The sequence below is a fragment of the Prionailurus bengalensis genome, chromosome F2 (genome assembly GCF_016509475.1).
Source record: "Prionailurus bengalensis isolate Pbe53 chromosome F2, Fcat_Pben_1.1_paternal_pri, whole genome shotgun sequence".
Taxonomy (NCBI): domain Eukaryota; kingdom Metazoa; phylum Chordata; class Mammalia; order Carnivora; family Felidae; genus Prionailurus; species Prionailurus bengalensis.
The window spans coordinates 57,867,287-57,895,058 of record NC_057353.1 but is presented as its reverse complement, the minus strand read 5'-3'; the positions used below and the strand labels follow the sequence as shown (position 1 = coordinate 57,895,058).

Here is a 27,772-nt window from a genome sequence, read left to right as displayed (position 1 = left end):
AGATTTCTTTATCTCTTTTTCTCAGCTTCTTCTTTTTCCATAATTTTATCTTCTAATTCACCTACTATCTCCTCTGCCTCTTCAATCCAAGCTGTGGTCGCCTCCATTTTATTTGGCAGCTCATTTATTGCATTTTTCAGCTCCTCCTGACTGTTAGTCCCTTGATCTCTGTAGTAATAGATTTTCTGCTGTCCTCTATACTTTTTTCAAGCCCAGCGATTAATTTTTTTTTATTAAAAAAAATTTTTTTTAACATTTTTATTTTTGAGACAGAGAGAGACAGAGCATGAATGGGGGAGGGGCAGAGAGAGAGGGAGACACAGAATCGGAAGCAGGCTCCAGGCTCTGAGCCATCAGCCCAGAGCCCGACGCGGGGCTCGAACTCACGGACCGTGAGATCGTGACCTGAGCTGAAGTCGGCCGCTTAACCGACTGAGCCACCCAGGCGCCCCATTTTTTTTTAATAATATGACTATTATTTTAAATTCATTTTCTGCTATCTTGCTTAAATCATTTTTGATCAGTTCGTTAGCTGTTGCTACTTCCTGGAGTTTCTTTTGAGGAGAATTCTTCTGTTTCATCATTTTGGATAGTCCCTGGGGTGGCGCGGAACTGCAGGGCACTTCCCCTTGCTGTCTGGAGTAACTTGTGTTGGTGGGCGGGCCACAGTCAGACCTGATGTCTGCCCCCAGCCCACTGCTGGGGCCACAGTCAGACTGGTGTGTACCTTATCTTCCCCTCTCCCAGGGGCAGGACTCACCGTGGAGTGGTTTGGCCTCTGTCTGGGCTACTTGCACACTGCCAGGCTTGTGCTGCTTCAAGGGTGTCTGGTGTATTAGCCAGGGTGGATCTGCAAGGTGCACAGGGGCAGGAGGGGCAGGCTCCCCTTGCTTTGCCTTCGGTGGTCCGCTTTAGGAGGGTCCCTGTGACACCGGGAGGGAGGCAGACCTGTCCGAGTGATGGATCTGCAGAAGCACAGCATTGTGTGTTTGCACAGTGCAAGCAAGCTCGTGAGGGGAACTGGTTCCCTTTGGTTTTTGGCTGGGGGATGGGCGAGGGAGATGGCGGTGGCGAGTGCCTTTGTTCCCCGCCAAGCTGAGTTCTGTTGTCCGGGGCTCAACAACTCTCCCTCCCGTTGTCCTTTAGCCCTCCTGCTCTTAGAGCAGAGCTGTTGACTTATAACATTCCAGATGTTAAGTCCTGCTGGCTGTCAGAACACACTCTCTCCGGCCCCTCCACTTTTGCAAGCCAGACTTGGGGGCTCTGCCTTGCCGGGTGGGCTGGTTGCCCCTCATCTACCCTGGCTCTCTCCCGCCAGTCCATGAAGCGTGCACCACCTCTCTGCCCTTCCTACCCTCTTCTGCGGGCCTCTCGTCTATGCTTGGCTCCAGAGAGTCCGTTCTGCTAGTCTTCTGGCAGTTTTCTGGCTAAATTAGGCAGATGTGGGTGGAATCTAAGCGATTAGCAGGACGCGGTGAGCCCAGTGTCCTCCTACACTGCCATCTTCACCTCTATTCTCACATTTTTTGTACATCATTTGCCACTGTCTGAAATTATCTTATTGATTTATTTATGTTACCTTCTTTATTTTCATTTGCAAGATTATGGATCTTCTTTGTCTTATTTACTGCTGTATTTACTACTATACCCTTAGTATCAGGTGTTTATCTTACAGTAAGTGCTCAGTAAATAACTGTTGAATGCACTTAGTGTCTTCATTACCAAGAGATGATTCTCACCGACATTATGCTAGAACAAATGCATATATGCTTACCTTCAAATGACCATGGTGATATGACATAGCGATAATGAGTTGTGTCTAGGAAATGTCTCCTTTAGTATTTAAGAAGTTAATTATCTAAATTAATTTGATGGAATCTTTCTAGGCAGCATTTAATCTCAATCCTCCATTTGCAAGATGTCCTGATAACATGAAATATGGTGAAGAAATCTCTACGTGCATTTACCTGCTTGTTCCATAAGACATAAACAAAACCATATTGTGTACATTATCTTCAAATAATGTGAGATACTAGAGGGAGAGATGCTGTGGTGCCCTTGCTTTCTGGTTTGGTGTCTTGGCTTACCTACAGTGATGCTTCATAAACTGACACTTGATACTGTCAGGAATGTCTTCTTAAATCGTCCTGTTAAATTACCATTATTTGCTCCATCTTGTGCATTATGCTGCTGGCTACTGCAGCTCTTTATTCCCACCTTTCTCAGTTGCTGAAGGTGAATTCAGGTTACAAACTATATAGTTCTATAGTAGCTATTACTTGCCTTTCCTGTACTCTATTGCTGAAATTATCTTTGCTGTCCCTGGGAAAGATGGGAAGTTTATCCTTTTTATTGTCTGCTTCATCTTCTTTCCTCTCTGACTTTTCTTGATGTCCTTGTTGTTTCTCATTTAGTGGATCTTCTAAGGGCCTCTCTCCAAACTCTGTACTTTAATGTGTTACAACCATCCATGTATTATGGTCTCATTATACTTAGAAATGTGTACAACCTGTCAAAAATAATTTAAACTTTCCCTAATGGGTATTTATGGGCATTGAATCAAGGAATTAAAGAGAACCAAATTGTAAATCAAAATCTGGCATGGAACATGCTATTCTCTCGAAAATATAATTGTATCAAATATAAATACTTTTTTCATTGAATTGCTTTTGAACCAAACCAACCAACAGGCAAACAAAAATAAACATCACCTGGAAAATTTTGAGAGTAAAGAAGTAAAACCTTAAAACTTGAGTCTTAAAATTATACAAGTATATTACCTGCATTTTTTTTTTGCTAAATTCAGATATAAAAAAAAGGAGCCAGGTGTGCCAATAAGCAGATTCACCCCTCTGAAAAGAGAAAATAGGGCCTTAATAGGGAAACATTAAAGAAGATGCATTCCAAAGCAGAAGGACAGATGAGAAATCTATGTGATAGAACCCATCTTGTTCATGTTAGAATCAAGAGCATCAGATTACACAGTAACACTGCCAAGAACATTCTATATACCTTTGCATATACCTGGGCCCACAATGATTCATTAAAGTTTAATTCAGGGGCACCTGGGTGTCTCAGTTGGTTAAAGGCTGGACTCTCGATTCTGGCTCAGGTCATGATCTCACAGTCCATGGGATTGTACTAACAGTGCAGAGCCTGCTTGGGATTCTCTCTTTCTCTCCCCCACCCTCTCCACCCCCCACCCCCTCAAAATAAATAAATAAATGTTAAAAAAAATGTATTCATATTTCTATGCATGGCAGATAGTTATCCACAAAAAGTGATGGCTAATTCCCAAACATCTTGGGAAAGATGGGTTTTGGGGAGAAATGAGAGACGGTGTGGGATAAAGGGTCCTTGCATCACCATTTATACACCTCGCCACTGAATAATGTGTACAAAGCCTATTTAATCTCCCCCTATTGGTTCCCAAAAATGACTGCCTGCAAAGTACTGAGAGAAGAGCTGTAATCAACCCCCCACCCCAACACACACACACACACACACACACACAAGCTGTTTTGTCTCCTGTTGAAGAAAAGTGAAAGCTTTGAAGAATAATAAAGATAAATCATATACTGGTTATTAGGAAACCTTAATGAAGATCTCTTCTTCACTAGGTAGTAGTCTTGCTTTTTGAGGATCTTTTACCTTGGTTTTATAGCACACACCTAGGATTTAAATGACTAGGTATATGAGGGTAATATCCCTTCATCAAATGAAATTAGAAACTGCTACTCTGGAAGTCTTCAAAAGATACAGAGCAAGAGAGTTACTTCATATGTTGACCATGACCAGTATCTGGGGCATAGTTTCAAAGTTTTGTTTTGAGCACCCTGTGTAAGGAAACTATGAAATGGTACCATTGTGACTATATATATGGAGAATAAATACACATTTAAAATACAATCTGTTTTCTGTCTATCAATTGGGGCAGACCTCCGGTGTATTATAGAAGTATATGTTATAATGAAAGCTAATCATGAAAATTTATAGTATTGTAAAATCCCATTAAATGAGTGCTTGCCCTGTGAAAAGAAATTGGGAAATTTGCCATCAAATGTAAATTATTGAAAATATATTAGGTGGAAAAAGTATATCTATTTTCTAACTATGCTGTATCAATATGTACTTGAGGAGCATAATGACCAGCACCATTAGCTCAGCCTCCATTATGTTTATTATTACCTAGGCAATACATTTGGGTGAATCAAAAATCATACCCAGTTCAGTTTATTTTGTTAATAAATGTGGCCTGCTTAGAACAGCACATGTTTGGAATGACACTGTTCGATGATTGACTTTCCTATACATAAAATAACTATTTTTGCTGAAACAATTAAAAATGCAAAGTCATAAATATTGGGTACAGGTAGACATTTTTGGGGGTCCTAATTCAGTGAAAACATTTACTGCTGAAAAGTTTTTAATGATTTTTTGTTGTTGTCTTCCGTAACTCAGGTTATCTGGAATGAATATACCACCACCAATTATCAGCAACAAAAACTGGCTCAGACTGCATTTTGTTACAGACAGCAATCACCGATATCGTGGATTTAGTGCTCCATATCAAGGTACATTTAATGAATACCTTTGCCTCTTTTGATTTGTGAAATGATTTTGGTATATACAGCTACATTTTGCGATAGAAGCAAAATATCTTGTGCCTTAATGAATGGTAATTTAAATAAGCCAAAATGGTCATTCACTTGGTGAGGCAACAATGTGATAATAACTAAATTACAATAGAAAAGTTAGTTGGTTTTTATAGCACAGTGTTCTAAATGAAGAGTATTACGACCTCTAAAAAGTAGTATGTAACAGATATAATGTTTTCCTTTAATAAAGTGGTTCAGCAATCGGACATGCTTCCTAAATCTGCACCACAGAACACTGCAGAAAACCTGAAGTTGTGAATAGGCTCCCCATCAAACGAAATCCATTTTCATATACAGTGTTTGCTATTGCTAGTTTAATAAACCTTGTTAGGATTATTATCCTAACAATTTTTATTAGCAGGCATAATTTTGAATGAGTGAGGTACAGTATTTGATGTAGTAGCTTGAAAACACTCTTGGTTTAGAACAAAATTGTTATGAATATGGAGTGTTAATGAAAATTTGACTTCTATAATGTTTAGTAATATTATATAGGTTTAGTGTACTTTATCTTCAGACTACTTATGTAAATAAATCATTTCATTCTCAGTAGTGTATCAGCTACTGTTAATGGAATCGTGAGCACTGCCCCAGTTACATTTTTCCATTTATCTGTTTTTTTGTTTTTGTTTTTGTTTTGTTTTTTTAATGCTTTCCTTTTTAGTAGTCTTAAGTCTTAGGCACATTCAACTTTAATATGGTGACTTGAGGCAGCTTAGAGTTAATACCTAAAATGTTATTAGGCCACATACTGTTTTCTGGAATACAAATTTCAACACTTAATTTATATTTTGAAGACCAGTAACCTATCTATAGCTGTCCTATCAATAGGATTTCTGACAATAGTAGTAACAGATTCATGTCATTGGTATTTTGACATTTATAATAATGTATTGGATATCACTGTAATAAAAATCCCAATGATAATAACTTAAAAGTAAATATTTTAGGCAAGAGCCACTGTAGAAAAATCTATAATTTCTATTGCTAATGTAGTTAATTCGAATGGAAGCATGGATGCAAATATGTTCTCAAGTCTATGTATTTCTCATAATAGAATACATTAATCATTATAAAATACTGTATTTTAAAATTGAAAATTAAATATGCATAGAAAATTATTTTTATATATTTAAAAATAACTGTCCAGGGCATAGAAACTTGAATCTTACCAATTTCAGTCAGTGTCACTTTAAATTTGAAATAATATTTTGCTGCATTTCCAATTTCAATTTCTAAATTTGTTGCGTACTTAGGGAATCAGAGGAAGTGTTTATTGAAAAAACAATAATATTGTGGAGCCTCTTTACCTCTGGGTTGACCCCTTCCTTTGTGGAGTTCTCCAGCCACATGATTTTATGTCTCTAATTCCCCCTCAGCAATGAGTTAAAGCAGATGGCACAGCAGAAACTCACAAGACTATCATCTTTGACTCACGTGGTGATCTTTTCTACTAGATTCATGAAATCTTTCAGTCAGATGGTCCTCTTCCTTATCTGAATAGAAATAAGGTAGCAATTATTTCAAATTTATGTGTACAAACTGGAGGAAAAAAATGATCTCCTTTTTCAAAAATAAAAGGGTACTTTTTATATGCTTTATGTTCATGAAACTGGTATCTTTAGATAGCATTGTTTTGCATCATAAGGCAATGTTGCAAAGCTGCCAGTGGATTTGTGTATTTAATTATTTTCAGTATTCTACTCACTGATCTTACATTTACTTTAATAGTACCTTCAGATTCAATTTGATTTTCTAGCGTTGCCTATCTAGTTTCAGGACCAAATAAGAACATAACAATGAATTCACTGTAGTAAAATAGAAAGCAAGTGTTTTAGGGGGTATGACTTTTTTTTTCTATTTTCTACAGGAAAAAAAGAGCTCAAAAGAGGGTGGTTTTTGGTGTGATCTGTATCTATAAAATATAGAAGAAATAAAGTCGTCTAAGAAAATGGAAGCTATGATTTTATATGATCATGGAAAAGTTTATAATATAAAAACCCACCTTTACACAGATCCTGTTAAAACTTTCCTGATTTAGGCCTGATTATGTCCAAATATTATTTTACCTAGACAACATAAATTCAGTTAAAGCAATTCTTGAAATTATAAGCAAATAAAGAAATTTGGACTAAAAAGTAAATAATAAGCTAACTTAGATAGCTGTAAAATTCATAATTCTGACATGCTGAAATACATGCCCTGGCAAGAAACAGTAATCATGCTAATTTACATTGTACCACGCTACCATTTAATTTTAGCAGTATCTAGATTAAAATCAATTAAAGAGAAAAAAATTATGGAATGTACTGTACAAAAGTCACAGCCAGGTCTCCATGAGGTATGGTTTCTTAGCATTTACTTACTTTTGAGAGACAGAGAAACAGAGCATGAGCAGGAGAGCGGCAGAGAGAGAGGAAAACACAGAATCTGAAGCAGGCTCCAGGCTCTGAGCTATCAGCACAGATCCTGACGTGGGGCTCAAACTCAGGAACCTTTGAGATCACGACCTGAGCTGAAGTCGGTCACTTAACCGACTGAACCACCCGGGTGCCCCTAGTGGTGTACTCAATACTTATTGAGTACTTAATGATTATTATTGAGCTATCTGTCTTTTTTAATTCATTTAATGTTTTATTGAAACTCTAGGTTTCCGAAGACTGATTATTTTCCTGATGGTATTTCTGTTTAACCTGTGTTCTTTATAAAATATCATGAAAATTAACTGCAAGCTTATTAAAGGTTCCTGAATGAATAGCATCGGTGTTTTATAACGTGTCCCATAATGGAGTCACACTGACATGCTTTCCTCAAAAAAGCCTCCTTTAAATTGTGTTAGAAGCCAGCTTCATGATTGGTTTAGATGTTATAATTTAAATAGGGTTAAGTAGAGGTTGTGGATAACACACTAATAAATGTAGTTCTGTTCTAACTCAAAAAACCTAAGAAAAGACTTGATTTAAATAAAATGCCTTTGATATGCAAATAGCTTCTGCCTCCCCAGATCCCACACTGAATATTGTCCACTTCTATCTAAAATAAATAGACCATCTCTTTTTTCCCCTCTGAGTTTATTTATATTGGAAAACCCTTCTTTGAAAACTCTATTATTATCTCTACTGGGGTTTTAAATTTTTTCCTCTTTAATTTTCAACTCTCCCCCCCCAAAAAAACTCGTTTCAGTTTCATTTCACTATATTAGTTTTTATGTTGTAAATTCTTGCTTTATTCAAGTTTCATTAAAACTCTTCTAATGAGAACTTGGATGTGCTTCTTCACATGTAAATGGTGTAACTTTTCTTTAACTGTGGTGTTTGGAAGTTCTCATATTTATTTATTGAAACCTCCATAGCATTGTCATTTGTTTTTAATTAAAAACCTAAAATCTTTTTATTTTCCATTTCTGTGAATATGAGCATGTGTCCTTATTTTCTAAATTGGAACTAGATTTTCAGATGACACTCAATTGTCCAATCCAGAAAACTGCACCTCTAGATGATGTTTATTTAAAAGTGTTATTTTTTTATCCATAAGTCTCAATTATTCAAGTATGAAATACTATTACTTCATTTTAAGTTGTTCAGCATATCTAATTTTTTAATGTGCAAAGATTCTGTAGCTATAGATATTCACTAAATTGTCTTTGGCATGTAAGTTTAGGAATTACAACAATATAATCAATTCCAAATATGCAAATATATGAATTTTTCTATATTATAGATTGGCGAAGTTTTCTAAATTCTTACAGATATTATCACATTTTTAATTTACCCCTTTTTCCCATAATTTTGTTTATTTGATTCTTCTTATACAGGTTAATATTTTATAGATACTTATTTCCATTTTTACAAAGATACATCTATAGTAATACAGTATATTTTAAAGTTATGAGGTAAAATACTTTATTATATCATATTATTATATTTATATATAATATATATTTATATTTATATATTTATATATAATATATATATATATCATATATCTTATATTTTGGTGACAAAAACATATTTAATGAATGAGGCTTTCAAACTGTATTGAAAATGCACTGCCATAAACCTCAGTTACACAGAGGCCTGTGGCATTTTAGACACACATAATTTAAGTGAAAAACAACTTTCAAATGGTACTCCATTTTTTAAGATTTGAAAATGTTTTGACATAAATGTGAGTGCAGAGTTATTGAACAAAGATAAATCAGATTATCAGGGATCCAGGATAGTATGTCAGGAAAAGAATAGACTTGGAATCAGAAGATAAGGGTTGAATTGTGAGGTTGCTAATTGCTGTCTGAGTTGTGTGAGCCTTGGTTTTTCCATCAGTTAAAAAAAAAAGTCATGCTTGTCAGACACATAATTATTGTGCAAATCGAAGTGTATTAAGATTTCTATGAGTAAAAGGCATGCAGTAAACAAAGATTCTTCAGTGGAAATAAATAATCAACCACATGAAATGGGTGAGAAACACACTTTCTAACCAAGAAGTAGAAATAGTTTAACAAGTGTGATCAAACATAAATTTGAATCCAGGAAACACATGTAAAATGAAAAATGCTACGTTTTATAAGCACGTGTCTAAATTTCTCCAGCGAAAAAAACACTTTTCTTTAGAACTCAATTTTAAAATGTGACTTAAAAAAATGAGGAGAAGCAGTTTCCTCTTTACAACATAATTATTAAAATAATATAGTTCACATTTAAAAATGGAGCATAACATCAAAGCAATCTGTTTAATATATTTCTTTCTAATTTTGCTAAGGCATCAGATTCTTGTGGAACCTTTATATATCCGTTTTTAATAAAGCACAGGGAATCATTTGTGATCACAAACTCCTCGAATTTGATAACCATCAGTGAGAGTCTTCTTATTTCAAGGTTGGAGGTGAGAGTGTGACATAGTAAGAGAAGATCAAAACTTTTGGTTTGGATAGTTTCAGTGTAAGTAGTTTACTGGAATAGGAATGTTGGACAGGGACAGTTAAGTGACTTTCCTGGTGAAGACAATGAACAGGGCTTTTTAGCACAATTCAAGAAGTTATACACACACACACATGCACACACACACACACACGCACATCTATGTATGTACATATGTTTTATAGTAGGTATTTTTTTAGTGCATAAGTGAAAAATTCATAAACTATGTTTGATCTCAATCCCTTTTTCATATATTAGATGAAATGCATTAGTTTAAGCTTAGGAAGTAAATTATTTATGTTCATTTAGTGAGTTTTGAGAGAATAAGATGTTGAGTTTCATTGGTGAATAGTGTTTGAGAATAACTTCTAATCCTATACATTATTTCCTTTTGATTTTATTATGAACATCACTTTTTTTCTCTTCAAGTCTCCTTCATTGCTAAATAATTACTTTCATCTGGAAATTCTCTTTTTGTTCTTTTAAATTTTATTGTGAGGTTCCTAAAAAAAAAAAAGACCTTCTTTCATTTCTTGCTTTATAAGCTTGTCTGGTCTATAGAGTTCATTGCTGTAATTAGTACAATGTTTACACAGCCAGCAGAGATAATGAAGATATTTAATAGTCAAAATGGTGAAATAACCATTGGTCTGTCTAAAAGAACCATTAAAAACTCTCTGATAGTATTTTCCCCTGTGATGTAAATGTATGTTTTATAGTCCCTGCCAATATAACATTTAAGTCCTTTTACTGCATTAGTCGATAATGATAGAATTAAATTCTTCCATAACTAACTTTATATACTTTTTCATTCCCATCCTTAAAACTCATTTTCCAATCTTCTTATATATCCCCAGCCCAAAATTCTGTTCAGAAATTATGGGTGTGTTTGACAATAAGCTGGTTAATTGTCATTTCATTTCAAATTTCTCAAATGTAGACATTTTGCTGTGAAACACAACTTATGAATTCAAGTAAAGCATTGTATATAAGAAACACAATGTTAGTGACTAATTTTTGCTTAACTTTAGTCAAACATAAGCATTTCTAGTAAAATACTTTTATCTTGCTAAACATTTTAACATTTATGAATTAAAATTAAGCCATATGCCTGACTGTATTTAGAGTGGGTCATCGTTTTAATATATAAAATGAGATTTTAGATATAAAGTAGAATATTAGGAATAATATTTCCTTTATCCCACCTTGCTGTTTTATAGCCCTTTCATTCTCTTGTGAGTTAACTATATGCATTAACATGGAGGCTACTTAGAATTATTGATGGTCATCACTTATGAGAAAATATTTTGGAAACATTACATTCAGATTCTGAATAAGATAATCACTTAAAAACAGGTGATAAATGGTTTTTATGCAAAGTACAGCCAGAAAATTGAAAGAGAAAGGACATGTGTGCTTAAGAAATAGTCACAGAAATAAGCATATTAAAGATTATATGGAGATTGTTATAAAATTTTCATTATTTTCTAAGGAACTGAAGCAATCTTGATAACATTGATATGAGAATGACTTAGAGTGGAGGAAAATATCGTAGTTGTTATTTTAAAGAAATATATTTAATGCTTACATTTGCTAAGTGTTCTTTCCTAAGCCAGTATTTCTATTGATTCTTTAAAAAAAAATTAATGCTTAAAAAAATCTTTACTGTTTGCTAAGTGTTCTTTTTTAGGCTGTTGCTTAATCCATTTATATAAGTCCTTTGTTGATATACTTTAAAAAGTGAAAGGCAAATTATATTAACCTTATGTTACAATCTAATGGAATTTGTGAGAATCCAGAAATATCTTAGTAAAATGATTGTGACTTAGATTACTATTTTTAAATACAACAACTACTATAAATAGGAGATAATTGTCAAATATCCAATTGTAATATGAGTAATACTTTCTAAAACATATAGTAGGTTTAAAATATAGTGCTTGATAACTATCAAACTGAAAAAAATTCATTTTGGTATAACATTTTAATGTGGCTCATACTTTCCTGCAGACGATAGAATAAATTTACCAATCTTTTCTAGGAAAAATGTCTGTCTTGTGTTAACTCACCTTCCTTGGGGCAAAGCTCAAACTTTTAGGGATTAGATAAAGAAAACTTTTAGATATAAGTGATAGCCTATGAGCCCTCATAGTGATGGGACGGAATAGACTACTTTTGCTCTCAATCATAAATAGTAACCAGTTTCAGTGGAGATGTCACTTCTTGGTACTTTAGAATCCTGTAGACATCTACTGCTGGTGTCCACGAGGCAACTCATGGCATGCTGTTTAAGCTTGGTCAGTTGTCTACTTTCTGACCCTCCTCCATGGCATCTTGTGCGGGGTCTTCCCGTCTACTCTTTAGCTAAAGCTCTTTAAACCTCATTTTCTACTATACATTCCTTTTCTTTTTTTCCTTTACTGAGCAAGGCTCTGTGTTAACTCATTCATACCTATCTGCCACCCAGTATCCATCCATTGATAAAGTATAAAATTACCCACTTGTTGGACACATTTTACCCTGGTGCTCTGCTGAATCTGGGTATGTCTCTAAGGGGCTTACATTTTTCTATAAGTCAGTGCTGTAAGATTTCAGAATTAATCTCTTTAGTAAATGTAGCTTAACAAATTTATATAGGTTCTTGTACTATCTCTAACTAACCTCCATCCTCCGTGAGAGTTTTTACAGAAAAAGGCAGCTTAGGCTTTCTGTTCCTATTGGATGGCAGGAAAGCTATTCTTTTTTTTTTTTTTCCTACATCATGTCCTGAGTTTTCACTAATCATGGATTTTATAAAGCTCTATTAACTAGGTCTTCCAGGTTTGCCTCTTGATCTGAAAGGGGAACTATTTGAAATTTATGTTTCATAATCTCTTTCACCATAATAGAACTCTCAAGACTAATACCTAGATATGAACTTTAGAAATATAATATTTAGTCAAAGTTTTATAAGACTTCTCTTAAATCAAAGTGATCCAAAGGATTCAAAGAATGAAGAAAATCCACAGTATCAAGATTAATATATTTTAGATTTAATCTAAAATTATCTAGATTTAGATTTAAACAGTTTAGATTTTCGAAATAGTCTATTAAGTTAAAAATTGATCTCCTCAAAGAAATATACATATTATATTTCCTACATAAGTCTAAAAATATTCTGTACTGATTTCTGTGCTGTTATTTAAGCTATATTTACAATTGCAAATTGATTAAAAAATATGTAAGTCTATAATTGCTATTTTTATTATCCCAACCAACTCTGGACTAGTTATTTTTGTTAATGTAATTTCTATCAAGTATTCAAAACTTTTCTAATGTAGTGAATTCATGAATAATATTTTTTTGTCTATAATTGTTTGAATCTCTTGTATTTCAAAGTACATCTGGTAGATTACCAAAATTCCCATTATTTTATGGTAGTACCTCATGGTGATCAAATATTGTTCTACTTAGTATTCATTTGTATATAAATATATATGATAGAGTTTTACTCCCATTAAGAATTCTTAGAGTTGCCTGGGAGGCTCAGTAGTTCATTTTTTATTTTATTTTTTTATTTTTATTTTTTTCAACGTTTATTTATTTTTGGGACAGAGAGAGACAGAGCATGAACGGGGGAGAGGCAGAGAGAGAGGGAGACACAGAATCGGAAACAGGGTCCAGGCTCTGAGCCATCAGCCCAGAGCCCGACGACGCGGGGCTCGAACCCAAGGACCGCGAGATCGTGAACTGGCTGAAGTCGGACGCTTAACCGACTGCACCACCCAGGCGCCCCATGGCTCAGTAGTTTAAATGACCAACTTCAGCTCATGTCATGATCTCGCAGTTTGTGACTTTGAGCCCCACGTTGGGCTCTGTGCTGGCAGCTCAGAGCCTGGAGCCTGCTTTAGATTCTGTGTCTCCCTTTCTCTCTGCCCCTCCCCTGCTTGCAATCTGTCTCTGTCTGTCTCTCAAAAATAAATAAACATTAAATTTTTTTTTAAATTCTTAAGTGCTAACATTTATTGTCTCTAGTGAGGGCAATTTTGTTACATCACCTAAGCATGAGTACGTAACAAAAGATAATTGATTAAGTTGGTGTTTAACAAACAAAATTCAGTGTTTTATAAATTCTGTTGCAATGACAAGTATATTGAACAGGTAATTTTGTGTTTAGTAATGATTCAATAATTGTACAAGATGGCCTCCAAAGGGCTTCAATCAAGCACCAAAATACAAGCAATCAAACACACTGTATATGATTGATTCTTCCATGTTGGCATGAAAAATGGAGTCTGAAGCAACACTTGTGGACCTTACATTCATTTTACAGGCAGTTTTACTCTGCCATTCAAAAATAAGGTCATAAAATTAAAATTCCTAGACTTTTAAAATTCAAATTCACAGATATCCAGAAATAGTAAAAGGTAATTTAAACAAATTTCCTTCAAATGATAAAGATAATACTATGATTTTCCTGAAGTGTAGAGTTATATGGCAATGGTGGTCACACAGGGGTCAATTTGGGAGTCCACAATGCTCCAGAAACACTGGGTTAAAGAAACTGGAGTTTTTTTAATTTAAGCAAATAAGACCTTTCAGGCTTATATAGGACCTGCTCTTCCTCAAGGCACACTTTGGGAAATGATTCTATAAGGTATGGAAGGAGGGATTGGCTTCATGTGACAATAAATTTATTATCACTTAGCCTGAACTTTTCTTCAGTTATTTAATTAACTGAAGTATAAATGAGGCAGACAAATAGCTAGTGTTATTTAATTAAACTAAAATAATGTTTGGATCAAAACCCCATTTGAGAGTATTATGGTGCATTTATTTATTTGTTCACTTACTATCCATCTAAATTTATTCAACAAAAATATTCCTGAGCCCTTACTTTGTAGTAACACTGAACTAGGCTCTGATAGTCCACAGTCTCAGAATTCAGAGTTTCCTATCTAGTATGTGAAAAGATGATTGAATATTCCATTAAAAAAAGATTTATGAAGTATTGTAATTAAGCAAATGCAAGCTCATGTGGGGAGTGAAAGAGAATACATGGTCCAAGAAAGCCTTGAGAACACCCGGCACCTGACTTGAGTATCGAAGGCTGCAGAGTCGTTTAAGGTTAACTGACAATGTGATATCTATGCTATGAAGCTGTGTTAGTCCACTATGGCCATACAAATTATTAAAATGTGGAAATAGTGCTGATTGGTAAATACATAGCCTCTGTCATTGGTCCAAGAGTATCTGAACTGCATTCCTGGCTCCTGAACTGCCCCATCTCTTTCAAGACTCACTGGATTGTCCCAAAACATAACAAGTGGCTAATAGCTGGCATAATAGGGCACCTTCTTATTCCCAATACAGCTTCTAGTCCCTACCAGCTGTTATTCAGTGTTCTTAATATCACTCCAGACCTTCTGGTTAATGACAAATTTAAAGTGACCAGCAAAAAACAAAACAAGACAAAACACTGCTGTATATTACTATTGGATGATTTTAAAAAGATGTGTTGTTTAGTTCAAAGAATAGCACTTTTCTATGCAAATTAAAAGATATGAGCAGTATAAATATTCTATCTACTATATGAAAGCTAGGAAACAAATTTTGAATTGCTTCATAGCTACCAGGTTTTATAATTTGCAACTCCCTAAAGACAGTGACTGTGTCCTTTATCCCTGCATCCCCAGAGTTTAGCATTATTATAGGTGCCAAATAAATGTGGAGCAAATGCTTGAATGTTATAAGTTCATCTGTGTGTCACAATTTACAAAGTATCTGCACACACATTATCTAATGCAATCCTCACATCGACTGCATTATTATCACTGTTTTACCAAACCAGAAACAAAGACTGGCATGAGTGACACAAGCCTGCCTGGCACAGGGACACTCACGCTAGGTGGCAGGTTGGGGCTGCGCACCTCTGGCTGAGCCCTGTGCCTGATACTGCATCACCCAAGGAAAGGGGCATATTTGTGTAATTCACTTAGACATCCTATTTGAGGTAACTGCAGTCCTTGAAAAAAAGTGTTAAGCCCAGAGTCACATTAGAAAATAGTAGAAGCAGGGCACCTGCGTGGCTCAGTCAGTTAAGCATCTGACTTTGGCTCAGGTCATGATCTCACAGTTTGTGAGTTCAAGCCTTGCATCAGGGCTCTTGTCAGCACAGAGCCCACTTCAGATCCTCTGTCCCCCTCTCTGTCTGCCCTTCCTCTGCTTGAACTCTCTCTGTCTCAAAAATAAATAAACATTAAAAAAAAACTTACAGGGGCGCCTGGGTGGCGCAGTCGGTTAAGCGTCCGACCTCAGCCAGGTCACGATCTCGCGGTCTGGGAGTTCGAGCCCCGCGTCGGGCTCTGGGCTGATGGCTCAGAGCCTGGAGCCTGTTTCCGATTCTGTGTCTCCCTCTCTCTCTGCTCCTCCCCCGTTCATGCTCTGTCTCTCTCTGTCCCAAAAATAAATAAAAACGTTGAAAAAAAAAATTAAAAAAAAACTTACAAAAATAGCAGAACCAGGTCTTAACCATTAGGGGCTTTACTTTTAAAGCCTATGTTAAATCCACTGTGAATTCCAGCCTTAGTTATCCTCAGATTTGCAAATTTGCAGAGTTGGTATTTTTTTAGAAAAGGCAAAAATTCATTGAGACTCAAATTTGGTGAATACATAAGTGAAAATTGTGGAAATACACTGTCCTTGATTAAAAGTGACATTTTCATAAAACAATGATATCAGTTATTAAATTAGTTAATATATGTAAAGCATTTTGAATAGTGTCTGACAGAGAGTAAGCATTATACAAAATGTTAGCTGTTATTACTATTATCAGCAGCAGCAGCAGGAGAAGCATCATCATCTTTATTGTTTTACTAAATGACTTGGAAGGCAATTTCAAGCATATTATGAATAATGGGGGTATTATTTGAAATGAAAGTATCTCAACTTTTCACAGCAATTAGTTGGAGACTCATATTTATTTGATTACATAGTATAAGTGCTTATTTGTTGATTAAAAAAAGGAGTCCATTTAACACAGGTTTCAATACAGTAGATATTATAATGAAAATTATTCCCAGTAAACTATATCAAATATTTAACAGACAAGTGTCTTACAAAGGAACCATCGAGATAGGAGCAGAGTATATTCATTGCTCTACTATATGTCTACAGGGTGAAACAAACAATAAAATCATCTGTTATAGGCTTATTTATCTTCTTATTAGATCAGGTACTACTGACTGTTATTGGAAAACCCAAGAAGGAATCTGTAGCCATAAAAGTTTAAGGTGAAAGAAATAAAATAACCCTTATTAGGAAAGGCAACAGTTTCATTACACCCAGAATACTTTTGGGGGAGAAGGTCAAATTCAAACATTATATTGTTGGCCTAAAAAGATAGCAACTTTGTTGCACTGGGATACATCCTCCTTTTCTTACAGAAAACATAACAAGTACTATTTAGAGTTTCCCTAACTAACATGAGACTCCAGATTTTGTGTTCCTAGACTTGTGTTCAACTTCCAGTTAAATACTTACCTTTCCAGTTTATTAACATAACGGAAAGCCAGTTAACTCTTTCCTGAGGTAGATGTTTGAGGAGGAAATAGCAACAAAAACTAAGATTGTAAAAGTAGAGAGGTAGAGATTACCAAGAATAAATTTCCTTTTGCACAGGTGTTGTTCTGGAAAGAGCACTGGACTAGAAGTTGGTAAAACTGCGTACAGCCTCCACTCTGTGATTTTGAAAGGATTCCTCAGTATTTCAGGACCATGAGGTCATTAGATAATGGGATGATATAGACTTTTTCCAAGTTTAAATGGAACTATTTGACGTCATGCCAGTAACTCACAAAAGTTTCTCTGATGAGAGCTCAGTTTCACAGTGGTACACACACACACACAATTGCATATTTCCTCTTAGCCTCACATAAAGAAGTAAAACACATAAGCAAAATAAAATTTAATTGTATTCATCTAATAAGTCCAAAATATTAACATTTCAACAGTAATGTAAAATATTAATGGTATATTTTGCATTGTATTTTTCAATTAAGTCTCAAAAATCTAAACGTGTGTTACACTTACAGCACAGCTCATACTTAAATTTCCAATGCAAAGAGTTGTGTTTTTAATATGCTAGAGGACCAATTTACTTATAATTAAAGTGATAAGTACAATATTTCAATTTATTAGTAACTGTGATTTACCTATATTTTTCTGTAAATTCTTACATAAAATATTCAAATAAATGGGAATCACATTTGTAAATTTCATGTATGAACTATGTTTATGCATAAAACATTCAAATAAATACATTATCACGCTCCACCATTATATGGTCCAGCACTTTCACCACACAACTGCCTCTTACACCCCACAACAGGTAAAATAAAATGTAGTGCCAAAACAATGAAGTTGTCCTTAACAGAAAAATATTTCGTGCTGTTTCTAAGGTGAAATTAAAATGAATTAGAGTAAAATAAAATCAAAAACTCAGCGTTGCAGTCTCACTAGCCACATTTCAACTTCTGGAAAGCCACACGTGGCCAGTGGCCAGTGTCCCGCCCCCACAGACACTGTGAAGAGCCCTCCTGGGCAACTGAGCTACTGTTCTCCAATTACAGGAAAGTACTAAATATGCTCAAAACTCACGATAAATACGGAGAGACAATATGACATAGTGTCATCTTTCCCACTGTTCCTCAGCTTTGTGTGACTGTCCACTGATTCTTTATGACTTACTGTGTATGATCATTGGACTGCAGGATGTGCCTTATTTTCGACCTTTAGAATCTATAATTATCAGAAAAATCATGATTTTCCTCTCCACCGCATACAGCTTCAAATAAATCCATAAAATAAAAGCATTCAACAAAATTTCTGACATTCCCCTTACAAATTTTTTAATACATTAATTTCTTTGAAAATCAATCTTCCTTTTTTTTTTTCTTTTTGGTTCCCTTCAGCATGCTTACTCTGCCAGACAAGTGGGACAGACAGATCTGTCTTTTCCCTACCGAAAAGATACGGAGATGGGTTAAGCTTATGTTTAAGAAATGGGATGAATGCTGCTGATTGAGTATGTTCTGGTTATCTATCGTGGGCATGGTTTCATATGTTCTGTTGTTTCATTTTTTCCATAAGGATACGCATTCTTTGATTCAGAAAGTATGATAACTTAAATGCAAAAAGCAAAATATCCAAATGCATGTTCAGTTTTAAGAAAACCTCAGATTTTTTAATTTTATTTTTTTTTTAGTTTTCACTGCTGGATATACTAACACATTCTAATAAATAATTTCCAGAATTCCAGAAAAAAAGATACTCTCAACATGCTTCTTACCCAGGATGAAAACTCAGATCTTGTGATCACATTAACCTGGTGAATTCGTTTGCTGGGGTTGTCATAACAAAATATCACAGACTAGATGGCTTACGTGACAGAAATTTGTTTGTCACAGTTCTGGAGTCTGGAAGTTCTAAGATCAAGATGTAGGTGGGTTTGACGTCTTATGATGCTTTCCTCCGTGGCTTGCAGATAGATGGTCACCTTCTTGCTGTGTTCGCACATGGCCTTTCCTCCATGCACACCCCTGCCTCGTATTTGTCTCTCCGTGTCGAAAATTTGTCTCCTTGTAAGGTTATCAGCTGTATTGGGTTAGGGTCCATCCTTAAGTACTCATTTTAGCTTAACCACCTCTTTAAAGAATTTATCCCTAAACACAGTCACATCCTGAGGCGCTGGGGTTTAGGACTTCAACATATGAATTTTGGAAGGATAAAATTCAGCCATAAGACACAGTTTCAATTCACATCAGACACAGTTTCAATTCTATAATTAATATACCAAGCCTCAGCTATTAATCAAATTACTAAATGTAACTGAATGTTAAGTTCTTCCCTCTCTCCCATACTAGCACTTAGTAGGCAGGTTCAATGGACAGGGTTGAAATTAGCTGATGTCTCTCCTTCTTGTATTTTCTCTTTCTTCTAAAATCCTTATTTGCTGCTGTTTTAGGTTTTGGTAAGATCAAACAGAAGTAGAGCACAGAAGAGGTAAGGGGATTGGTCTTGACCTCAGTCCTAAACTGGCTACATGCTCACTGGTCCTGATTTTCAGGCTGACTCTGTCATGGGCAGTCCTAGGGCTTTTTCAGTGATTCCAACTGGGCCTCTCACTTCTGCAATTTCTTCTCCCAGGGGGTGCATCTAAAGGGACACTTACTGGACTTGGTCACCAGCCTCTTGATATCCCCAGCCTTCTTCTGCTGAGATATTTTTTTTTTTTTACTCCTCAGGTACCTACTTGGAAAGGTCCCCAAATGGTACTGTTTTAAATCTCCAACACCCATGATCTTCCTTGATCAACCAGAAAAAAAGTTTTTCTCTGAGAAACTCAAAAAGCAGGCTTATTTCAACACAGAAGCTCTCTCTTCTCTCACCCTCTGAATTTCCTCAACAGATGTCAGTTTTAGCTTATTCCTGTGTGATTTCGACTTCAGCTTTCTCAGACGTGAACAGACACCAATCTTTTCTGTGTGCCAACTGCACGAAACAAATTTCATAACTGAGTGATCCCATTGAAGCCCACATCACTAAACTAGCACCAGAAGGTATCATTCTTTCACCTTCCCCAGAAAGGCTAGGAAAAGGGTACCCAATGATCTGTAAGGGTTCTCTCAAAGGAAACAATTTCACCGATCTCCTCTCTTCTCTGTCCGCTTTTAACATCTTTGCTCTGTCCAAAGTGTCCAAGACTCACGAAACAGATTCGTCTCCATTTCTTTTGATAATTATTCATATAAGAAGCTTAATGTGTCATACATTCATTTAAATATCCTAATGTCTATGGAATTAATGCTTCCACTGAGGCTGAATCAGGAACAGCCGCATTCTAACCTCCTGGTATACACTTCACACACACACACACATAGACCTACATCTATGGAAATGTTACACACTTGCTGAAATCAGCCTTTATACTTTGACAGAATATTTCATAGCCAAAAGGAACTATACCTATCATTTTTGGTGCTTGGTGTAATATTTGTATGGTTTGTATCTTTTTAATTGTAGATTTTCTCTCTCAGTTATCTACCTCTCACATCATGATTTAACTCCTGTGATATTATATGGTACATAAATTAAATATGAAAAATCAATAAGGAATAGGTAATGCAAAATCAGACAATAGTGTGAAATTTCTGAAGGCTAGGATGAATCTAAGGTAAATAAGAAATGGCATATTTCAAGTGTGTGTGTGTGTGTGTGTGTGTGTGTGTGTGTGTGTGTGTGTTTCTATAAGAGAAATTAGGAGAGACGCTAATATTAAGATGAAGATCTAAACTTATATGTTGGAATAGCAGTTACATCTCTGGTTAACTATATCAAAATTGTGAATGCCTTGAATCTTAATTTACTCATAAAGGAACTGAGGAAGATGGATTATGTAATCATTATACTCTTTTTTAGGTAATTTTTAAAATCTTGAGTGATGTCACTTCTTTACATAGTACATCAGTGACTCTCCATAAATGATTTGTAGATGACAGAACAATTTGTGTGTTTGTGTGTGTGTATGTGTGTGTGTGTGTGTGTGTGTGTGTGTGTGTATAAATTTTTAGGAGAGTTAATGTGAAGCTCTGACTCTAAATGAGGATTAAATCAAATGAACTTGACTTCTATATGGTCTTAATTTAAATTACATAGTTTATATTTTATGAATATGTCAACATACAGCACATATCTGTCCTAAGATGGCTTTATTCATTTAGTATTTTTAAAATATTTTTGGAAGTGAAAGTAAAGTTTATCGAAGGTATATATGTGGATATATATAATATATATATATATATACACACATACACACATATATGTATACATATATATACACGTGTGTGTGTGTGTGTGTGTGTGTGTGTGTGTGTAGAGAGAGAGACAGAGAGACAGAGAGAGAGGCAGGGAGAGAGAGAGAGGAAGAGAAAGAGATACGAACAGAGCCTCCAGGAGACTAAGAAAGGAAAAGAACATGACTTTCAGCCTTGCCTGGGGCCTAGGGATCTCATTGGCAATTATGGTATGGTGCATGTTCCCTCCTTGGCATCCAGGAACTGGTCAGAACAAGGACCCAGTCCAGCTGTCTTTCCTAAGTCATACATTCCCCAAAGTCAGGGGTCTTGGTTCAAGGTGTTTGGAGTCAGTGTTCTTGTGTTTATGATGACCCACAAGTCATTCCTTGGATGTTATCTATTTTGCTGGAAGCCTGTAAAGATATTAGTTCTTTGTCCCTTACAAGGAGAACACATGCTATTTGCATTACAAGGGATTTATAGAGTGAGGTGGGGGTGCAAGCCCCAGCAAGAATAGAAGCAGAAGCAAAGGAAAAAAACCATCTTTTTTAAATGGGGTCCCCTTAGGTTCCAATGTTTGTTTGTTTATTTCAAAAAATGTTTTTAATGTTTATTTTTTTGAGAGAGAGAGAACAGAGAGCGAACAGGGAAGGGACAAAGAGAGAGGGAGACGCAGAGTCTGAAGCAGGCTCCAGGCTCTGAGCTATTAGCACAGAGCCTGATGTGGGGCTTGAACCCACAAACCTCGAGATCATGACCTGAGCCGAAGCTGGACGCTTAACCGACTAAACCACCCACGCACCCCTCAATGTTTATTTTTTAATTTTTTTTAATGTTTCCCCATTCTTGAGAGAGAGATAGAGACAGAGTGTGAGTGGGGGAAAGTCAGAGAGAGAGGGAGACACAGAATCCAAAACAGGCTCCAGGCTCCAACCTGTCAGCACAGAGCCCCACGAGGGGCTCGAACTCACAAACCGTGAGATCGTGACCTGAGTCGAAGTAGGGCACTCCATCAACTGCGCCACCCAGGCGCCCCTCAATGTTTATTTTTAATAAAGTCCCTAGGCATCTAAACCTTGGCTGTGTAGCCATAGTTACTTGTTGCTTGTGTGCTCTGGCAGTTGAAGACCTGATCAAGAAACATAATACGTCCATCCCGTCTGTTTTATACAATGACTTAGTGGTGGTTCCTGAGGGATTTGTTTTAGCCATCTCTTTCTCTCAACCTCTCCTGATAAATATACAGATATCTCTAGATAGGCAGATGAACTTGATGTAAGTTAAATAATACATCCATGGAAATTTAAGCAGGGCACTGAGTTCTAACACGATTAAAACTATATTTGACAATTTTAAGATTTATTATTTATATCTTTAAATAACATTTACTAAATATTGCCAACCATGATTAAATACTTTAATCAGTAAATTAGAAATTTGGCCTCTAATATTTACTCCCCTTCCACAAAATTCTAAATAACAATTGCTAAAGTAAACTAAAGTTATTTCTTGGTGCACAGATTTAAATTTTTAACTTTTTCAATTGAGTTGTTTTATTGATTCCACAGCTATTAAATTACCTTGAAAGAAAAAAAAAACACTAACTGAATCCAGTGCTAAATACTCTGAATGAAGTGCTGTCCCCATAACTACTGACTAGAGGAAAAGGAAAGAGGTCAAGGTCCTTTCCCATGACAATGTTATTTTGCAAATAAAGGACTCAATATTTTAAGCTTTCTGCTACATTGTTCACTAACTCTTCTGTTTTCTCTCATATTTTCTCTCTGTATGTTGAATGCCCTTTAGTATGTGTTTTGTATAGATGACCCTGAAATATTCAGATCTTCCTGTGAAAACTTTCTAAATAATTTATAATGTATTTTCATGCTACATTTCTGTGCTTTATTTTGCTACACAACTTCCTTAATAGCTCTGCATAATGCACTCCCGTTTAATTAAATGATAAGTAGGGCTGTAGGCCAAAATCAATCTGAATCTGAATGGATCAATTTGTTTCATACCCTACAAGAGGATTTTATTCCTTAGTATTTTCATAGTTAGAGAATAACCTACTTTAAAGTGGTACAAACCTAACAGAAAACTTTACAAAAATGTCTGCATCTGAGGGCTTCTTTAATCAACACGATGTCAACAAAACCAAAAAGGAAAAAAAAAAGTGACATCCCTTTTGGAATAAATTCTATTGTTATAGTGTATTTCTGTCATTACTTTTTACTTTTGTGGAGAATGTGGAGCTTAAATATATAGTATAAATATATGAATTGGAAAACAAATATTTTATATCTGAGGTCTGTGTCTTCACAGAAGTGGCAGAGATATATTGTCAATGCTGTACTTATGTGACACATATATTATTTAGATTTTATTTATGCATTGTTGAAATGCACATTTTCTTATATGATGTAATTTTAAGATAATATAATACTGGTTTCTAGTCTCTGTAGCATAGTAGTAAATAGCCTTTCTGGAAGCAGTATGTCTGGAGTCAAATCTTGGTTCTTCCATTTGTTCCACAATTATGCTTTTTATTCATTTTCTTTCCTAAAAACATCTCACTACGTGATCCAAATTCCTAAATTTGGATTCTCTGTTTTCTCCATTCTATATTCTTTTTTCTCTGATCCTATATTGGTTTTATTAATCCATAAAATATTACTACTGAGGTATCCTAATTATCCTAAGAGTTTATCTCAACTTTTAGATAAAACTAATGCTATCTATATTTTAGGTTAGGTAACTGGTAAAACACACTTATTATAAATGCCATAGAAAAAAAACAGTAACAAGGAATGTGTTTGCTAAAATACAAGAGGTCACTCTGATTTTTATAGGGTGCAAAATAAAGATCAAGTTTTGAGGAACAAATATATAATGAAAAACAAGGAAAAATTAGTAACTTCTATACAAGTCAGTTTCTATTAATTTTTAGATGTAATAGCAGGTTTTGAGTTCTCACTGTCTCTCACACTTACCATGATTCATAACCTCATGTAATTATTTAAACATTTTTCACAAACTGGAAATCCATATAAACATTTAGGTCATTTATGATAGATGTCAGATGAAAGATGACACGTTCCCTAAGAAAACAAGTTGACAGGAAAGTCTGTTTCTCTTCACAATAAATATTAGGAAATACAAGAAAGAGGATGCATAATATATGATAAAAGGTGTAACCTAGTCAAATTAAATCATTTTTCAGAACTTTAGCCCAACCTGATTAATGAAGTAACTGAATCTTTCCTAAATTCTGACCTCCAATTTTCTTATCAACATGACAAAGTGACATTCAATGACACTTGAGCCAACAGACATTTAGGTTCAAGAGATTATTTCAAAATTTCTTTGTAATTAAAGCTGATTACCTCATTAAAGAAGGCTCGTGGTTCTGAATCCGTGTTTTCCATTCTCTGTGAGTGAGCATTTATTTTTGGTTTTCACAAAGGTGGTTTTTAAAAATTTTTTCTTAATTTAACATGAGTGGAAAAAAATAACATGCATCAGAAGAAAATTCAAATATTTAAATATAATTTGTGCATGATGAAGTTTTTTTTTATGATTCATGGTTATGAATGAAGAATCTGGAAAGAGGAGGCCTTGGTTCAAATCCTGTTTTCATTTTTGAGCAGCGATAGGATCCTCATAAACTTATTTTCTTCAACTGTAAAATAGAGATGTTAATATAATCAAAGGGTTGTATTAAATGAAATTGTTTACCAGGAAATTAACACATTATCTTACATACTAAGAACTAAAAAAAATCTCATTATTATAAATTTATATAGCAATTTGTATTTCTATGGGTCACTTAAAGTATTTTGTCTCGTAGTTATTTGTAGGTTCCCCTCTTACTAAGGAAATTCCTTAAGAGACACATTCAGCTCACTCCCACAGTCCCACTATGACCTGCCCATAGAAGTCCTTTATCCATTCATTCATTCAACCAACATTAATTGAGTCTCTTCTATGTACTTTGCTAGGGGATATGATGATTAAGGAGAAGAGCAAGACCTTGCCTTCATAGTTGTTTCAATATAGTTGAGGGAACGGGCGAGTAAAATTAAACATGTATACATGTTTACACACATATATACACATACATTATATTATATATATAAAAATATATCTAATATAATATAAAATATATACAATATATGGAATATATATGTATAAATATATATTACAATATATATTAATACTATATATAGGCATATATATGTACATATGTGTATATATATATATGTACATATATATATATATATTAAACAGACCAAAAAAAAAAGGAAGTGTAAGTGTGAAAGTGTGACATAAATGTCTACTGTAAATGAAAGACCAGAGGGGGCTGGAATAGAGAATAAGGTAGGGGATATAGGACCTAGGTTAGTAATAGGTAACGTATCTAGGCAACATATCTCCTTGATGAAGTGATGCATAAGACAAGCCAACGCTTAGTATGAGACGAGTGGAGTAGAAGCAGTGCCAAAGGAGTTGGATTAAGGAGAACAGGCCAGTCAGAATGAACAAAGGCCCTACAGAAGGAAACGCATAAAAGGCTGAAGAGTCTAAAAAATACTCATGTGGCTGAAATATAACAGAAGTAGTGAGAATGGCCTACAGTACCTAGGATCATGTCCTCTGGTAGTGATAAGGGGTACATAGAATTTTATGCAGGGGTGAGGGGTAATATGATTTAATCTTTAATGATATATATTTTTTAATTCCACATCTGTGTGGAAAATGTACTCTAGGGGAATGAAAGTGGGCAAAAGGTTTGTGTTGCATTGCACGAATTAGGATAAGGAAGGAAAAATGCAAGGATGACAGATCTGATATAAATCTGAGTGCAAATTGACAGGATTTAATGATTAATTGGATGTTATGAGAGAAAAAAAGGAAATTATAAATGATACATAAAATTCTCTTGGTAAGAAACAAAAGACTCAAAGGAGAAAATGTTTTATAGTGGAAAGAAAGAAAAAGTGTTCTTTCAGGCCTATTGTATTTGAATTCTAGAGTATATTAGTGTCATCACAAAAATGATCATATAGGTATATAAAAAAAAAGATGCATATCTATGTCTGAATACATGACGAGTTCTAAACTGGAGTTTCATTTGGGATTCACCCCATAAAGAGAACATTTAAATCCCTGCGATTTGATGAGTTCCCTCAAAAGACACAAAAGGACAAAGTCAGAGAAAGGATAACCTGGGACTGAGCAGTGAGAAGCTCACTATTTAAATTTTATGCAGAGAAGCAAGAACCAACAAGAGATTGAAAAGAATCTTCCAAGTATCAATAAAGGAGGTGGAAAACTAGAAGAGAATGGCTTCATACAAGTCCTGAAAGCAGACTATTTCAAGAAGAAGGGAGTTGTCAATGTATGACATACACTGAAAGCTTTTCTGCTTTTATCCATATTAAATTCTTAGAAGAATATTTTGGTATTCGTTATATCCAATTCCCTTTTTCTCCTTCTCTCTTGGATCACTTCCAGTCAACTTCTACTCCTATAATGAATGGAGGTCACTATTTCTCAGTTGTTGTATTTTTGAACCTGAACCTAGTAACAGAAATTGACACAGTTGATTTTTACTTGCTCATTGAAACACATTCTGCAATTGGCCTCTAGAATGCCACTCTCCTGCTTTTCTTCTACCTCACTGGTGATTCCTTCTCAGACTCCTTTGTTTCTTCTCAGATTCCTGATCTGCAGCCAGGCTTTTTGCCTCAAGTTGTTTGGTTATCTCCTGCAGTCCTGTGGATTCTGTTGATGCTCCCAAGGTTACATTGCCAGATCAGATCTTTGTCCTGAACTGTACCTTGGCATATGCAAGCACCTCTACAGCATCTCCACCTGGATTTGTAACATGGTTCTCACACTTAATATCTCATAGTTGAAGTGATATTCTCCCCCAAAGTCTGTTCCTTCTAGTCTTCTCATATCAGCAGATAATTCTTCTTTTCTAGGTGTTCAGAATAAACCCTTGAAATCATCGTCTCCTCATTTTTTATCATTTCACATCAGCAAGTCATGGCCAGCTCTACCTCAAAATATCCATGATATAATTACTTCCTTCCACTTCCATTGCAACCACCCAGGTTGTAGACATTTTTCCTCTTGCCTTGATCATTGCAACTTCTTCCCCAAAGGTCTCCCTGATTCCACCCTTGGCCTTCCATAGCCCATTAGAAAGAATACAGCCAAAATAATATTTAAAAAATCTAAGTTAGTGTCATTCCTCTGCTCAGAACCATGCAGTGGTTCTGTCTCAGAGTAAAAGCTTGTCTATTTTACTTACATGATTTACCATATTTACTTTGTTGACCTTAAATTTTCTTTC

The 27,772-nt window shown here is 35.1% G+C and overlaps 1 protein-coding gene across 1 annotated transcript in view; it reads left to right on the top strand.

Annotated features, from left to right (window-relative positions):
* CSMD3 (CUB and Sushi multiple domains 3) overlaps window positions 1-27,772 on the top strand; it is a 1,274,540-nt gene that overhangs the window by 469,031 nt on the left and 777,737 nt on the right. Inside the window, exon 6 of the mRNA XM_043601622.1 lies at window positions 4,462-4,574. Coding sequence (XP_043457557.1) covers window positions 4,462-4,574 — 113 coding nt within the window. The remainder of the gene's footprint in view (window positions 1-4,461; window positions 4,575-27,772) is intronic.